This window comes from Halichoerus grypus, chromosome 9 (assembly GCF_964656455.1).
Source record: "Halichoerus grypus chromosome 9, mHalGry1.hap1.1, whole genome shotgun sequence".
Lineage (NCBI taxonomy): Eukaryota > Metazoa > Chordata > Mammalia > Carnivora > Phocidae > Halichoerus > Halichoerus grypus.
The window spans coordinates 128791952-128810468 of NC_135720.1; the positions used below are offsets into that span (position 1 = coordinate 128791952).

The following is an 18517-nucleotide window of genomic DNA, read 5'->3' on the forward strand; positions in this document are numbered from 1 at the left end:
TAATATGAATGTTATTATTTTGATGGAGTCACTGAGTTCCCTAAGTCTATTCTGTTTAGCATAATTCTTCTCTTTCATTTAGCTTAATTACTTTCCATTACTCTTCTAGGTCATTAATTTATTCCTCTGCTTCATCTAGAATGCTATTTATTCCATCACTGTATTTTTAAAATTTCATGTATTGAATTTTTTTATCTCTGATTGGTTCTTTCTAATCTCTGTGTTAAGGGGCTTACTGATGTTCTCCACTTTTTTCTCAAGTCCAGTGATTATCTTTATGATCATTACTTTAAATTCTCTATCAGGCATATTACTTATATCTGTGTTGCTTTGGTCTCTTACTGTGGTTTTGTCCTGTTCTTTCATTTGAAAGTAGTTTCTCTGTCTCCTCATTTTGTCTGGCTTTCTGTGTCTGTTTCTGTGTGTTAGGAAAGTCAGCTACTTCTCTTGCTCTTAATGATAATAGCCTTATGAAGAAGAGGTTCTGTAGTGCCCTGCAGTACAGTGTCTCCTGTTTCCCAGGGACTAACACTTCAGGGAGTGTCTTGTGTTTTGTGTATGCTCTGCTTTTGAGTCTTGGCCTCTTTTACCTTCAGTTGTCTGTAGACACTCTCTGCCTATTGTGGGCAGCAAGGTGTATGGTGGTCTGTTTGCAAAACAAGACCTGCCCTTGCCACTGCTCTGAGTTCCTACAAGATGTGGGAGTCAGGAGATGTGGTGTTGGCAGTGTTTGTGCTGGTCTTCTAGGGAAGGGGGCCTGTAGTGCCAGGACTGAGGCAAGTGTGACTGGGAAGGGATGATTCACTGAAGTGTGTAGGGTGGGAGTACAGGGAGTTGGGGTTTGGTACAAGCAAGTTAGGTAAGGGGTGTCAGGGATGCTTAGGTGGCCATTGTTTATGTTGGGGCATGGGAGAGGGAAATGGCATCCGCCAGCTTCCTTGTTCCTGGAGGGGGTCCCCTCATGATCCCTGTCCCTCTAGGCCACTCTCTGAGATGAGCAGAACACCCTCCCATCAGTCCCCAGCATTATCCAAACTCCTAGTTCTATGCTGTATATGCACAGGCTATTTCTCCTGCTGTCTCTTTGAGAATGGGGACTCTACTTCTCAGATCCAAGCCTGACAATTTTTAAAATTCCAAGCTTTGAGTCCTGCTGGTTTTAAAAACTTACAAATATAGCCTCTCATTTTCAAAAGCAAATATTACAGAGATTTGGCCTTCCTGTTCATGGGCTCCCCAGTGTGAAAGTCTGGTTTCTGCCCTTCTCTGCAACACTGGCCCAATCTCCCCTGCGGTTGGTTGGCCACTGTCTATTTCATTCCCTTCTTTCATGTGACCTCTTCCCTGCCTTTTTGTAGTTTGTTCTGTCATTCTTTGAGTTGTTTATTTTGGGGGGGGGATTATTTATGCTGACATGGGTGTTATCTAGTAGTATCCATGGGACAAAGTGAGCTTAGAGTCCTCCTACTCTGTCATCTTCCCAGCCAACTCCTCAAACTGATGGTTACCAGAGAAGAGATGGGTAGAGGATGGGGGAAATTGGAGATGTGGATTAAAGAGTACATGTCTCAAAAAATACATTTATCATGATTAAAGAGTAAATGATGCTATATAGAGAAAACCCTATGGATTCCACCAAAAAAATACTAGACCTGGTAAATGAATTCAGTAAAGTCACAAGATACAAAATCAATGTGCAGAAGTCTGTTGCATTTCTATACAATAATAATGAAGCTGCAGAAAGTGAAATTAAGAAAACAATCCCATTGACAATTGTACCAAAAACAGTAAAATATTGGGGCATCTGGGTGGCTCAGTCTGTTAAGTGTCTACCTTTGGCTCAGGTCATGATCTCAGGGTTGCGGGATTGAGCCCCACATCAGACTCCCTGCTCAGTGTGGAGTCTGCTTCTCCCTCCCTCTGTCCCTCCCCATTGCTCATGCTCTTTCTTTTTTTTCTTTTGTTAATTTTATTTTATGTTAGTTACCATACATTACATTATTAGTTTTTCATGTAGTGTTCCATGATTCCTTGTTTGTGTATAACACCCAGTGCTCCATTCAATACGTGCCCTCCTTAATACCTATCACCGGGCTAACCCATCCCCCCACCTCCCTTCCCTCTAAAACCCTCAGTTTGTTTCTCAGAGTCCATAGTCTCTCATGGTTCGTCTCCCCCTCCGATTTCCCCTCCTTCATTTTTCCCTTCCTACTATCTTCTTCCCTTTTTTTTTTTTTTTTTTTTTAACATATAACGTATTATTTGTTTCAGAGGTACAGGTCTGTGATTCATCGGTCTTACACAATTCACAGTGCTCACCATTGCACATACCCTCCCCAATGTCCATCACCCAGCCACCCCATCCCTCCCACCCCCCACCACTCCAGCAACCCTCAGTTTGTTTCCTGAGATTAAGAATTCCTCATATCAGTGAGATCATATGATACTTATCTTTCTCTGATTGACTTATTTCACTTAGCATAATACTAGTTCCAACCACATCGTTGCAAATGGCAAAATTTCATATTTTTTGATGGCTGCATAATATTCCATTGTATGTATATACCACATCTTCTTTATCCATTCATCTGTTGATGGACATCTTGGCTCTTTGCATAGTTTGGCTATTGTGGACATTGCTGCTATAAACATTGAGGTGCACATACCCCTTCGGATCACTACATTTGTATCTTTGGGGTAACTACCCAGTAGTGCAATTGTTGGGTCATAGGGTAGCTCTATTTTCAACTTTTTGAGGAACCTCCATACTGTTTTCCAGAGTGGCTGCATCACCTTGCATTGCCACCAACGGTGTAGGAGGGTTCCCCTTTCTCCGTCATACTCTTTCTCTCAAATAAAATCTTTAAAAAAGAAAAACAGTAAAATACTTAGGAATAAACTTAACCAAAGAGGTGAAAAACCTGTACTCTAAAAACTAAATCATTGGCAAAAGAAATTCAAGATGATGCAAAGAGATGGAAGGACATTCCATGCTCATGGGTTGGAAGAACAAATATTGTTAAAATGTCTATATTGCCCAAAGTAATCTACAGCCTTAATGCAATCCCTGTCAGAATACCAACAGCATTTTTCACAGAACTAGAACAATCCTAAAATTTGTATGGAACCGCAAAAGACAGTGAATAGCCAAAGCAATCTTGAAAAAAAACAAAACTGGAGGTAACACAATTCCGGATTTCAGTTTATATTACAAAGCAGTAGTCAAAACAGTATGGTACTGGCATAAAAATAGACACAGCTTAGTGGAATAGAGCAACACCCAGAAATAAGCCATCAATTATATGGTCAATTAATCTTCGACAAAGGAGAAATGAATATACAATGGGAAAAAGTCTCTTCAACAAATGGTGTTGCGAAAAGTGGATGGGCAGCCACATGTAAAAGAATGAAACTGGACCACTTTCTTTTGCCATGCACAACAATAAATTCAAAATATATTCAAGACCTAAATGTGAGACCTGAAACCATAGAAATCCTAGAAGAGCACACAGCCATAGCAACATTTTTGTAGATATGTCTCTGGAGACAAGGGAAATAAAAGCAAAAACTATTGGGACTATAGCAAAATAAAAAACTTCTGCACAGTGAAGGAAACCAACGAAACTAAAAGACAGCCTATGGAATGGGAGAAGGTATTTGCAAATGACCTATCTGAAAAGGGTTAGTATCCAAAATATATAAAGAACTGATAAAAGCTTAACACCCAAAAAACAAATAATCGAATTAAAAATGGACAGAAGCCACAAACAGTTCTCCAAAGAAGACATCCAGATGGCCAATAGACACATGAAAAGATGTTCAACATCCCTCATCATCAGGGAGATGCAAATCAAAACCACAATGAGCTATCACCTCACATCTGTCAGAATGGCCAAAATCAAAAACACAAGACACAAGTGCTTCTGAGGATGTGGAGAAAAAGGAACCCCCTAGCACTGTTGGTGGGAATGCTAATTGGTGCAGCTGTTGTGGAAAATAGTATAGAGGTGTCTGAAAATGTTAAAAATAACACTACCCTATGATCCAGCAATCTCACTATTGGATATTTACCCAAAAAATATAAAAACACTAATTCAAAGGGATATATGCACCCCTGTGTTTATAGCAGCATTATTTACAATAACCAAACTATGGAAGCAGCCCAAGTGTCCATCAATTGTGAACTAATAATTTTTAACATGTAGTTATATTTTTAAAAGTTTTAAAATGCACAACATAAAATTTATTATCTCAACCATTTCTAGGTGTACAGTTCGGTAGCATTAAGTACATTAACGTTGTTGTGCGATCATCCCCACTAGTTAATCCACAGAACCCTTTCATCTTGCAAAACAAACTCTTTATCCATTGTTTTGTATAGTTGACATACAACGTTAGTTTCAGGTGTACAACAGTGATTCAATAATTATATACATTATAAAATGCTCACCATGTGTACTTACCATCTGTCACTGTACAAAATCATTACAATATTATTCACTATATTTCCTGTGCTGTACTTTTCATCCCCACGATTGATTTTATAACTGGGAGGTTGTACCTTTTAATCTCCTTTACCCATTTTACCCCCCTCTCGGCCCCCCCAGACAACCACCAGTTTGTTGCTGTATTCAAGAGTCTGTTTTGTTTTTTTAGATTCCACATGTAAGTGAAATCCTATAGTATTTCTCTTTGATTTATTTCACTTAGCAGAATACCCTCTGGGTTCATCCGTGTTGTCACAAATGGCAAGATTCCATCATTTTATGGCTGAGTAATATTCCATTGCATATATATATATATCACATCATCTTTATCCTTTTATCTATCAGTGGACATTTAGGTTGCTTCCGTATCTTGGCTATTGTAAATAATGCTGCAATAAACATAGGGGCACATATATCTTTCAAATTAGTGTTTTTGTTTTATTCAGGTAAATACCCAGAAGTGGAATTGCTGGATTGTATGGTATTTCTATTTTAATTTTTTGAGGAAACGCCATACTGTTTTCCATAATGGCTGCACCAATTTACATTCCCACTTTTTCTCCACATCCTCACCAACACTTGATTTCTTGTTTGATACTAGGCATTCCGACATGTGTGAGGTGATATCTCATTGCAGTTTTGGTCTGCATTTCCCTGATGATGAGTGATGGTCATCTGTATGTTGGTTTTGGGAAAATGTCTATTCAGGTCCTCCACCTATTTTGTAATTATTTGTCTTTTTGGTGTTGACTTATATGAGTTCTTTATATATTTTGATTATTAACTCCCTACAAGATAAATCACTTGCATATACCTTCTTTCATTAAGTAGGTTGTCTTTTCCTTTTGTTGATGGTTTCTTTTGCTGTGCAAAATCTTTTTATTTTGGTATTGTCCCAACGTTTTGTTTTTGCTTTTGTTTCCCTTCCTTTGATCTGAGACAGATCAAGAAAAACATTGTTATAGCCAATGTCCAAGAGTTTACTGCTTATGTTTTCTTCTAGGGGTTTTATGGTTTCAGGTCTTCTATTTAGGTCTTTATTCCATTTGAGTTTATTTTTTTTGTATGATGTAAGAAAGTGGTCCAGTTTCATTCTTTTGCATGTAGCTATCCAGTTTTCTCAACACCATTTATTTATTTTATTTATTTTTTAATTTAATTTGATTTTATTATGTTAGTCACCATACAGTTCATCATTAGTTTTTGATGTAGTGTTCCATGATTCATTGTTTTCGTCAACACCATTTATTGAAGAGACTGTCTTTTCCCTGTAGTATGTTCTTCTCTCCTTTACTGTAGATTAATTGACCATATAAGTCTGGGCTTATTTCTGGACTGTCTGTTCTATTAATCTATGTGCCTATTTGTGTGCCGGTACCATACTGTTTTTATTACTACAGCTTTGTAGTATAGTTTGAAATCTGGGATTGTGATACCTCCATTTTTCTTCTTATTTCTCAAGATTGCTTTGGCTATTTGGGGTCTTTTGTGTTTCCATACAAATCTCAGGATTATTTGTTCTAGTTAAAAATACTATGGTATTTTGATGGAGATTGTATTGAATCTGTAGAGTGCTTTGGATAGTATGGACATTTTAACAGTATTATTCCAATCCAGGAGCATAGTATGACTTTCCATTTATTTGTGTCATCTTTATTATCTTTCACTAGTGTTATATAGTTTTCAGAGTACAGGTCTTTCACTTCTTTGGTTAAATTTATTTTTGGGTATTTTTTTGGTGCAATTGTGTATGGGTTGTTTTATTAACTTCCCTGTTAGTTTGTTATTAATGTGTAAAAATGCAACAGATTTCTGTATATTTTGTATCTGCAACTTTACTGAATTCATTTATTCTAATAATCATTCTAGTAGTCTTTACAGTCTATATATAGTATGTCATCTGCAAATAGTGACAGTTTTACTTCTTCCTCATGAATTTGTATTCATTTCTTGTCTGATTGCTGCAGCTAGGTCTTCCAGTATTATGTTGAATAAAAGTGGTGACAGTGGACATCCTTATTTTTGTCTTGATTCTGATCTTAGTACTCTAAGCTGTCAGCCTTTCACCATTGAGTTTGATGTTAGCTGGGGGTTTATCATATATAGTCTTTATTATGCTGAGGTATGTTCCCTTTAAACTTTATTGAGAGTTTTTATCATGACTAGATGTAGAATTTTGTCAAATGCTTTTTGTGCATCTTTTGAGATGATCATATTACTTTTATCCTTCATTTGGTTAATGTGGTTGATTTGTGGATATTGAACCATCTTTACATCCCTGAAATAAATACCACTTGATTGTGGTCAATGATCCTTTCCATGTATTGAATTCAGTTTGCTGATTTTCTTTGAGCATTTTTGCATCTATGTTCATCAGGAATATTGGTCTGTTTTTTTTTCTTTTTGTAATGTAATTCTGTACCCATTAAACTATAGTTCCCTACTTCCGCCTCCCCCATCCCCTGGCAACTACCAATTAATTTCTGTCTCTGAATTTGACTACAGTATGTATACCATATAAATGGAATCCTACAATGTTTGTCCTTTTGTGTCTGGCTTATTTCACTTAGCATAATGTCTTCAAGATTCATTCATGTTGTAACTTTAGTTAGAATTTCCTTTCTTTTTAAGATTGAGTAATATTCCATTGTATGTATGTGATTTTGTAGTAAGTTTTTAAAAAAATTTTTATTGTTATGTTAATCACCATACATTACATCATTAGTTTTTGATGTAGTGTTCCATGATTCATTGTTTGTGCATAACACCCAGTGCTCCATGCAGAATGTGCCCTCTTTAATACCCATCACCAGGCTAACCCATCCCCCCCCTCCCCTCTAGAACCCTGTTTGTTTTTCAGAGTCCATAGTCTCTCATGGTTCATCTCCCCCTCCGATTTCCCCCCCTTCATTGTTCCCCTCCTGCTATCTTCTTTGTAGTAAGTTTTAAAATCAGGAAGTGTGGGATCTTCAACTGTGTTCTTGTTTTTCAAGATTGTTTGGCATTTCTAGGTCCCTTGGGATATCCTATGACTATTAGGATGGGTTCTCCTCTTTCTGAAAAAAAAAATGGTATTTTTATAGGGATTGAATTGAATTTGTAGATTGCTCTGTGTAGTATTGACATCTTAATATTGTCTTCCAATGCATGGACATGGACTATCTTTCCATTTTTCACCTCCTTGAGTATATGCCTAAGTAATGTATTATTTTTAATGCTATTGTAAATGAAATTGTCTTAATTTCCTTTGCAGATTGCTCTTGGTTGTATATAGTGGTGGTGTATAGAAACACAACTGACTTTTGTCTGTTCATTTTGTATCCTGCAACTTTGTTGCAATTAATTATTAAAGGCCTAATAAGTAAATTTAACAAAATTAAAGGATACAAGATTGATATACAAAAATCAACTTTTTTTCTATATGCTAGCAACAGATTTTTTTGAAAAGCAACACCATTTACAAAAGTATGAAAAACGACATGCTTAAGGATTAATTTGGCAAAAGATTTGTAAGACTTTTACACTGAAAAGTACAGGGTATTGCTGAGAGCTATTAAGGAAGATCTAAATAAATGGAGAGAGATACTGTGTTCATGGGATGGCAGGCTCAATCAATATTGGTAAGATGCCAATTCTTCTCAAATTGATCTATAGGCTTAATACAAACCTAATTCAAATTCCAGCAGAGCTGGTTGTTTTTGTTTTTAAAAATTGGCAATGTATTTTTAGATTTCAGATGGGAATTTAAGGGACCTATACCTCCAAAACAAATTCCAAAAATAAATACAAAATGGCTAATACACTATATGTTTCAAGACTTTGTATAAAGCTACAGTAATCAAAAGAGTATGTTGCTGCCATAAAGGTAGATAAATAAGTACAACAGAGCAGGCCAGTCTTCCCATGCATATATGGACAGTTGACATGTGACAAAAATGCAAGGATAGTTCAGTGGAGAAATGATCATTTTTTTCCAACAAATGGTGCTGGAACCATTGACTCTCCATATATACAACAAAATCAATTATCTTGTCTTTACATTCCACCATATAAAAAAATAACAAATGGATTCAAATGTAAAAACCTATTTGAAAGAAAGCATAAGAAAAAAATCTTTGTGACCTTCCATTAGGCAAAGATTTTTTAGATATAACACCAAAGTATGGCCCATAAAGAAACAAACTGATAAATTGAGCTTAATCAAAATTAAAATCTACTTTTCAAAAACAAAAACACTCTTGGGAGAATTAAGGGGCCAGCCACACACTTGAAGAAAATATTTGTTTTTTGTTTTTAAAGATTTTATTTATTAGAGAGTAAGTGAGTGAGAGGGAGAGGGAAAGAGAAACTGAAGCAGACTCTGCACTGAGCACAGAGCCCGACTCAGGGCTCGACCCCATGGCCACAAGATCATGAGCTGAAACCAAGAGTCAGATGCTTAACCAACTGAGCCACCCAGGCACTCCAAAGAAAATATTGTAGAGCAAATATTTGATAAAGTACTTGTACCCAAAATATATTAAGTACTCTCAAAATTCAATAACAAAAATACACCCCAACAAAAATATTGGCAAAAGGTTTGACCAGCTATTTCATTAAGGAAGATCTATAGTTGGTAGGTAAGCACTTGTTCAACATCATTAGCTATTAAGGAAATATAAATTAAAATTATAAGATACTTCCATACATGTAGTAGAGCAGCTAAAATGAGAAATACAGATTATACCAAGTGTTGGTGAAGATATGGAGCAACTGGAACTTTATACACTGTTGGTGGTTTTTTAAAATGGTAAATATGCACATATCTTATGGCCTAGCTATTCCAATCCTAGCTGTCTACCCAAGAGAAGTGACACTATATGTCCCCACAAATGAATGTTTATAGCAGCTTTATTTGTAAAAATCCCAAACTAGAAACAACCCAAATGTCCATTAATAGATGAGTGCATAAACAGATTTTGGTATATCCATATGATGGAATACTACTCAGAAATAAAAAGGAAAAAACAACTGAGATATATATATATAACATGAATGAATCTCCAAATGAAAGAAGCCAGACAAAAAAGTGTACATGTTGTATGATTCCATTCATGTAAAATACTAGAAAATGCAAACTAATTTATAGAGACAAAGTAGATCAATGGTTGCCCAGAAATATGGGTGCATTAGCTTTTTCATTTCTTTCTAATTTTCATTATGACAACACTTAACATGAGTTCTACCATCTTAACACACTTTTAAGTGCAGAACATGGTATTGTTAACTATAGGCACAATGCTAAACAACGGATCTCTAAAACTTATCTTGCATCTTGCAAAACTTTATACCTGTTGAACAACAACTCTATATTTCTCCAGCCCCTTTTACTCACCTTTCTATTCTATTTCTATTGTTTAACTATTTTAGATATCTTCTATAAGCAGAATCATGCTGTATTTGTCCTTTTGTGACTGGCTTATTTCATGAATTAAAATATCTTCCAAGTTTATCCATGTTGGTGCGTATTTCAGGATTTCCTTTTTAAGGCTGAATAATGTTCATGTGTGTATAATATATATATACACCACATTTTATCCATTTACCCACTGATGGACATTTAGATGGGTTCCATAACTTACCTATTGTAAATAATGCTTCTTTTGGATATATACCCAGAAGTGGGATGCTGGATCATATGATAGTTCTATTTCTAATTTTTTTTTTTTGAGGAATTTGTTTTTCATGGTGGCTATACCATTTTACACTCCTACAAACAATGTGTAAGTGTTCCAATTTCTCCACGTTTTCACCAATACTTGTTATCTTTTGGGGTTTTTAAAAAATAATATACCATATATCCAATAGGAGTTAATTTCCAAAATATCTAAGGAACTCCTACAACTCAATAGCCAAAAATCAGCCCAATTTAAAACGTGGGCAAAGGACTTGAATAGACATTTCTCCGAAGACCTACAAGTGGCCAACAGGTATATGAAAAATTGCTCAATATTCACTAATTATTGAGAAAAGTGTTCTTGTTAAATTCCCCTTTTGATTCTAAGGAAAAGCCAACCCGAAAATAGCACTCTGTAGCATTGCTACACCTCCCTGCTTCCATACTGATTTTAACTTGGCCTTCCTGTTCTTTGTATGCCTGACAGATTAGGGCTCCACAAAGGTTGCTTTGTTTTATTTTTATTTATTTATTTATTAAAGATTTTATTTATTTATTTGACAGAGAGATAGTGAGAGAGGGAACACAAGCAGGGGGAGTGGTAGAGGGAGAAGAGAAGCAGGCCTCCCGCGGAGCAGGGAGCCCAATGCGGGGCTCGATCCCAGGACCCTGGGATCATGACCTGAGCCGAAGGCAGACACTTAACGACTGAGCCATCCAGACGCCCGGTTGCTTTGTTTTAAATGACCAGTTGTTATCTGGCAGAGAATCTATGGAAATGGATTGCAAGGGAAGTCTGTCTGCAGGATGGGGTACTTCCCAAGCACTGGGCTCCTGATCAGACAAAGGGCACAGAAAGGAAAAAAAAAAAAAGTTAGGGCCGGGTGATGAGGGAGGGAGAAGCTGGTGTTGGTGCTGTTCTGTTCATTTGATCTAATTTGTTTTAGGGCAGATTCTGCTTCCCAGGGTGAGAGAAAGCGGGAAACAAAGATGTTGGTAAGGGAGTAACCTTTCTTGTTTTAAGGCGGTACTTCCTAAATTTCAGTTATTTGCGTGTCATCTTGAAAATTTGTCACTGCTTTTGTCTTTATTATCTCCAATTACATTTATCTTAAAGTTATTGTAAAATTATTTCACTTTTAAATGGAAAATTGATTCTTGCTTTGTTAAGATAAGTAGAAGTGTTAAAGATCCTCCATTACCTGAAATTTATCCTGAACAGAACCAGAAATGTTAATGAGTTGAAAAGAAATTCTTTTCAGGGCGCCTGGGTGGCTCAGTCGTTAAGCGTCTGCCTTCCGCTCAGGTCATGATCCCAGAGTCCTGGGATGGAGTCCCACATCGGGCTCCCTGCTCAGCAGGAAGTGGGCTTCTCCCTCTCCTCTGCTGCTCCGCCTGCTGGCGCTCTCTCTCTCTCCCCCTCTCAAATAAATAAAAAAAAATCTTAAAAAAAAAAAAAAAATGAGATCTGGCTTGTTTTTAGCGATGGCTCTCACTCTCTGCTGCTCAGGCTTGAGTTGGAATCCCACCAGGAAAGTTGATGAGACTACTGAAGACTGGATCCCTTCCCCCCAAAGATTCTAACTTAATTGATCTGGGGTGATGCTCAGACACTGGGATTCTTTTTAAAGCTCCCTCTGATGATTCTAATATGTAGCCAAATTTAAGAGCCACTGGTCTAGATTTTTGTTTTGTAAGTAACTTTCAACACCTTTTTATATAAACCAAAGAAACTGGCAAAGCCTTGTTGCATGGTTTGTTTGTTTGTTTTAAATTGTGTGCATGAAATGAAGTAATGTTTGCTCTTTACAAGACTGGGCTGAACTGTGGAACAAATGTGGGGGCTCCCCTGCCGAGCTTTCCCCCCATAAATGTAAATTGCAAATAGGCCTCACTTGTAAGATTCCTTTTAAAAGTGACCTTCTCTAGAAAATGTTGAACTGCTCAACATTTTACAGTAGGAGTAATTGGGTCTTCAACAACCAATTCATTTCAAAAATAGATCACTCAGCCTCACCCACCTTAAAAGTTGTGGGTCATGCCATCATAAACAAGGGTGGTGCTGGTTTTCATCCTGATGTAGTGATGGCCTTGGAGATGGCTCTGCATTTTGCTATCCCAGGCACAGGGTGTCTCTTCCAGCTGATGCATTTCATATTTGAGAAGACTATTTGAGCTACGTCACCACTTAATATGTTTGGATTTGTAAGAATCCTCCCTGCCTTAAAGCAAGAATGAGCTGTTACCAGCTGAATGGTACAGTTTCTATTGAGGCACTGGTGATTTAGGACTGGGCCCCCTGGAGGGGCAAAACAGAGTTCAACTAGAGTATTCTTTTTGTTAAAATAAAAACAAATTCCACATTAAAATTAAGTATAAATATTATTTGTCACAGCATTTATAAAAACGAATCCAAAAACAGAAAGACTTAAAAAATACATAAAGCCAGTTAAATCATTGAAGAGATTAAATCTACCTTGATAGTCTAGTCTTAATTTCAAAATACTTCAAGTTTAAATAGAAATGACCCGCTTGTTTTATTTTATTTCTTAAAATGTAGACAAGCTTGTCATTGCAAAAATTATTTTTATAAATTCTTTTGTCATTTTGGTTAATATTTTGAAGGTATAGTGTTGGCATGATCTGCAGGTGCATCAGCTTTTGAAGAATTACCTATGTATGATCTTTTCAGCTGAAACTAATTGATGAGAGAGGATTCTATCTTTTTTTTTCCCCCCTGTCGTCCTTTACAATAGCTTGGTTGAGAATTGACTAATGAAATCTGTTTCTTCTTTTTCCTCCCCTCTCCTTACTACTGTGCCTTTTTATTATATGAGATCCTAGTCTTCTAGAAGGAGGTACTTTTCTTTTGCCTAACTTTGTAGTGATATGTTTAATTGTACATAAAGGGAAATAACACCTTTTTAATAGCACTCATTTATCATCCATGTTCATAAAAGTTTAATTACAGGAAACACCTATTCTCAGAGAGTAATCAAGATTCAAGTAGTAGTGCCAGTGAACTACCTTGGACCAGTGACCAAAAAAAGAAATCCCTAAAACCATATTCTAGTAGAAAAAAGACAAGAACCAGAAAGAGCATAAGAGGTGAGTTTGGTACATGTCTTCTTTCAAGTCATTTTTCAAATAATTTTTCAGTTATGTGATGGAGGGTACCAAAGAAAAAATGATTATGTGATCCCCTTTCCCTGCTACAGTTACATTAGAAAGACAAAATGTACATACATGAAACAGTGCAAAAGAATATGGAATTGACCAATAATTGTTAAATATGAGCTATAGATAAATGGAGTAGGAGTTCAGATAAGAATCTAACATGAGCTGGAATCACTAGGAAAAGCTTTCAGGAAGAGGCGGGTAGGATTTGAGCCAATCCTTGGGAAAGAATAGTATTCAAAGAGGTGTGCAGAAGGGGAAGCGTTCTAAATTAGGTAAAAGTACAAGGACAAATTGACATGAGGAGAGCATCAGAAACAGGGTCTAGAGCAGAGAATTCACACTGGTGGTAGGAGCTAAGGAACAAGGTGGATAATTAGAAAGGGATCTTAAGAGCTAGGCATTTGAGCAAGCTTCAGGATTTGGGAATTGCTTCTACCATGGACATGAATACTTGGGAAAGGGAGAAATGTTTTTTTTATTTCTCATGAGCAAACTTATCCATTGTACACTTCTTTTTCTTTTAGTTTTGCCATTTTCCCCTCCCAGAAGTGGCAGTGACCATGAGAAAGACCAAGTAAGTAAATTTATCTGGGCTGCCGTGTGGTCATTAGCATGAGCATGAAACAGGTCAATCTGTTTAGGGTTAAATTTCATTTATTTCTCAAAAAAAAAAAAAAAAACTCCTTTCAGGATTATGAGGATAACAGACCACTTTGTTGGTACGTAAATCACTCTCAATAGAAACTGCAAGGACTTGTAAAAGTTTAGTTTAAATCTTGGGTAAAGAAGACTTAGGATCTTTCTTCATTGTTCCCAAATTTGTTGTAAGATGTTTATTATGGATGATGCTAAAATCTGGGCTATATTCCTGTAAATATCTGCTCTTTGAATTTACATTTTAAAATGAACTTCTTGGTTTAATTCTTCCCTTAGTTTTCAGTTTGCTGACATGTTACTTCTAAAGCTTTTAATGATTTAAACATTCAAATTTTTATTTTGTAAGTGGTTGAAACGACTTCAGGCTTATATAAGTATTGAATAAATCCTCAGAGTTTCTTAATTCATTTTGGTTTTCCTTGTTTTAAAGTAACATAGCTAAAAATATGAACACTGGTGTTGTCCAGACAAATTCAAAGCCAAATTTTCCTGTTAATAGCTGAATCACCCCTCTCAACAGTTGGTTTTTGTTTCTTGTCAAATGAGCTACATAAAGACTGCAGATACAGTGCCAAGTACATGAGTTTTCTAAGGGGGTGGTTGCTGGGATTCTGTCGGCATCCACAGCACCCTGCCCCCACCCCATGCAGAAATACATTGTGGTTAGAACTCCAATCACAGTTGTCTCTCCCCACTTGTTCCCTTCTATCAGCTGCTCTCTGTGAATCTAAGGGGCTGTCATATTCTGTACTGACAAAGTTCATAGTTTAAACCTGTTAGCCAGAGTAAGGACCTAAATATATGTTGAATACTTCAAACCAATGTGAGATATCAGTTAGAATATATATACAATGGAATATTATGCAACCATCAAAAAATGAAATCTTGCCATTTGCAACGACGTGGATGGAACTAGAGGGTATTATGCTAAGTGAAATAAGTCAATCAGAGAAAGACAACTATCATATGACCTCACTGATATGAGGAATTTGAGAAACAAGACAGAGGATCATAGGGGAAGGGAGGGAAAAATGAAACAAGATGAAACCAGAGAGGGAGACAAACCATAAGACACTTTTAATCTCAGGACACAAATTGAGGGTTGCTGGAGGGGAGGTGGGTGGGAGGGATGGGGTGGCTGGGTGATGGACATTGGGGAGGGTGTGTGCTATGGTGAGTGCTGTGAATTGTGTAAGACTGATGAATCACAGAACTGTACCCCTGAAACAAATAATATATGTTAATAAAAAAATTTTTTTAAAAATAGGCCAAAAGACAGATTTAAAGTAAACACAGCTTTTGTTTGAAGTAAGCACCAAAGAAACATCAAAGCTCTGAGAATCCATAAATTTAAGCTATGCAACTGACAGGAAGTCTGTCGCTATTTCAGTGAGGGTATTGCTGACTTTGTACAAATATTAGCATTCAAAATTCACTCCTCCGTGTTGGCGTGTAAGAGAATAATTTCGGGCAGGAGTCAGCAAACATGTTCTGTAAAGGGTCAGATAGTAAATATTGTAAATATTTTGGACATATAAGATCATAAATATTTTCTGTGGGGACTATTCAGCTCTTCCACTGTAGCATGAAAGCAGCCATGGACAATACCTAAGTGAATGGGTGTGTTGCATTCCAATAAAACTTTATTTATAAGAAGTCCAGTGAGCTGTAGTTTGCGGATTCCTGATTTAGAGCAGTGATTCTCAAACTGTAGTGATCATCAGAATGAACGGTATGGTTTGTTTAAATGCAGCTTCTGTCCCCATAGTTTCTGGATAAATTTGCATTTCCATCAAGTCCCCGGGTGTTGCTGATGCTCTGTTCTGGGGTGGGGGCCCTACTTTGAGAACTTTAATTTAGAGTTATTTTTGAGTTAGAATTATGAATTAATATATGACTTAATGTGCTCTCAACTGTAGGATCTCATGGTCTTAGTGTTTGTTTTCAAATGGAGCAAATCCAATACTTAAACCACTTTTAAAGGACATTAGAAATGTATTGGAATTGGTTGAAAACTACTTTGAATGGTTATGAATGTTAACACTCTTCAAAAATACTATATTTTAGGCTAAACTTCTAACACCATTATGGAAAGATACCACCAGGCAGAATAATTCCACACCTTCAAAACTTTCTGGAACAAAACTTCAGGGTAGTTCTGACTTTTTAACTGCGGAAGATTCTGCCCAGAAAACAGGTACCTGATTTTCTGTTGATTTACATAGACAAAAAATATATTTTAGGAAAAGTAGTTTGAACTAAACAATTTTTTTCTTTTAATATCTGTTGAAAAAAGTGTGAATATATGCCCTTTACTGTCCTCATTAGCAAAAGATAGAGGACATTGTGTCTTAATTTTGCATTAACATTTGAGATTAGCTTGTCCTCTTCCACTTTTAAAGAAGCAAGAAGACTCAAATGATGACTTATAGCAAGGATTGGCAAACTTTTTCTGTAAAGCACCAGACAGTAAGTATTTTTTTTTGCTTTTTGGCAACTCTGCAGTTGTAGCTCCAAACCAGCCACAGACCAGATGTAAACCAACATGCATGGCTGTGTTTCCATAAAACTTTATTTATAAAACCAAGCGGTGGACTGGATTTGACTTGAGGGGCCAGAGTTTGCCAACCCTTGTCCTGTTAGGTGTATCTTAACCTCTATTTGTATTTTATTAAAACTATTCATATCTTTTGTAAGGCTAGGGATTTTGGTTTGTTCACCTTTATCATTCTGCAGCTTAGCACGTTGCCAGGCAAACAATAGCCGTCAGTAAGCAGGTAACTGACAACTTCTTAGCTTGGCTGCCCCTGGGAGAAAAGGAGTAAGGAAAAGAGAGAGAAAAATATAGCATTAGAGAGTAAGAGGATATAAGTTAGTAGAACTAGAAGAGAAAAGAAAGAGAAGGGTCACAAGCTTGAGGTAGTAGGAGGTTTGCCCGTATATTGGGGGCCAGATGGGCAGCTATGAAAGGTACTGATTTAGTTGAGGTTCTTCATTTTATCTGCAGATATACAAACCTAATAACCATACATGCCCTGAAAGATCCAAAGGGGTTTATTGTTAGTATCTTTTTTTTTTTTTATAAGATTTAATATAGAGAGTGCTTAGTGAAATGTTATTACCTGAAGTTGCTTCTTAGCATGTTGATTCCCTGGAAACTGTTCTAACACTCAGAACCTCAAAGTCCCTACCCACCGAGCGATCTGTCATCCTTGGAGCATTCAGAAGTTGAAGAAAATGTATCTAAGGAAAATGTATCGAAGGTACTATTTATTGTTGGTTATTCATCTGGTTTTCCAGAGTTAATGTTATATTTGCATCATGTACTTATTCCTTCTTAAGGGATGATGTAACACCCTTTGTTTCTTACTTTAACATATATTTATGGCTTTTTTTCTTTGAGCCGGTAGACCAAGAGTCCTTGATGAAAAGTACTAGCTTCAAACATAAACTGCAAAACTTGGAAGATGGAGGTGAGAGAATACTAAACTCTGCAGAATAAAGCAAAATTGATTTGATTTTGGCAGGCTGGACTGTTATTCTAATCACAGCAGATAAAAAAATCACTTTACAGAGTGACACCAGGTGTTGGAGAGAGCAGTGGGATCTGTTTACCAAAAGTGCATGAAGGTCGAGGGGAGGGACATGGGGCTTCACTCAGGAACAAGAGTGTCTTGTTTCAAGAAGTATAGCCTGGGACCCGCTGCTTCCTCTCTGGCCTCAAAGGAGGGCTCAGTGGGGCCACTTTCCTAAGGATCTGGTCCAGGGGCTCTTTCCATCCCTGAGTAAGTAGGTTCCCTTGCAGTTTATAAAGCAATGTTCTAAAAAATGGTGTGGCCAAGTATTGAAACTTCCCAATTCGTTTTCTTATGGTAACCGTGATAAGAAGGTTTTCAAGCCAGTTCACAGGATTGTGATTTAGTAGAGCACCTAGCCACTCTTTAGGATGTTCTTGAACTGTTTGTTTTCTCTTAACATTTTAAATGAAATATCGGGAAGATTCAAATAGCTGTATATTATGTGCAGCCTATTTAGGATATCAACACAACAAACATCTGTGGACCAACATCCAGGTTAAGAAAATAAACATTGCTGTTTCAGAATCTTGGTAGGTTCTACCCTAAATTCATCCCTGCGCCCCTTCCCCCTTCACAGGGGCCCATTAACCGTAATTTGGTGTTTGATTCCACTGTTTTTATTTTTTTCACTTTTGCATTGTGAAAAATATCATACCTTCAGAGGAGAATGTCAAATATGTGTACAGTTTAAAGAACAATTATAAGGTGAACACCTATGTAACTACAACACAGTCTGAGAACTGGGATACTGTCACTGACCTAGAATCCTTCCACACTGTGTCATAACCCTGTTACTTTCCTCCATCTCAGAGAGAGGTAATGACAATCCTGACTTGCATGAAAAGCTTTCTGTTGCTTTTCTTTATAATGCTTTCTTTGTATGCATCCCTAAATAATATGTAGTTTAGTTTTATCTCGTGTACAGTGTAAACAAATGGCATCATAGTGTGTAAGTAATG

The 18517-nt window shown here is 36.8% G+C and overlaps 1 protein-coding gene across 1 annotated transcript in view; it reads left to right on the forward strand.

The window, feature by feature from the left end:
* SYCP2L (synaptonemal complex protein 2 like) overlaps positions 1 to 18517 on the forward strand; it is a 119864-nt gene that overhangs the window by 84199 nt on the left and 17148 nt on the right. The window contains exons 21-25 of the mRNA XM_078054374.1: positions 13115 to 13251; positions 13848 to 13897; positions 16048 to 16177; positions 17155 to 17219; positions 17384 to 17453. Of these exons, the coding sequence (XP_077910500.1) occupies positions 13115 to 13251; positions 13848 to 13897; positions 16048 to 16177; positions 17155 to 17219; positions 17384 to 17453 (452 nt within the window). The remainder of the gene's footprint in view (positions 1 to 13114; positions 13252 to 13847; positions 13898 to 16047; positions 16178 to 17154; positions 17220 to 17383; positions 17454 to 18517) is intronic.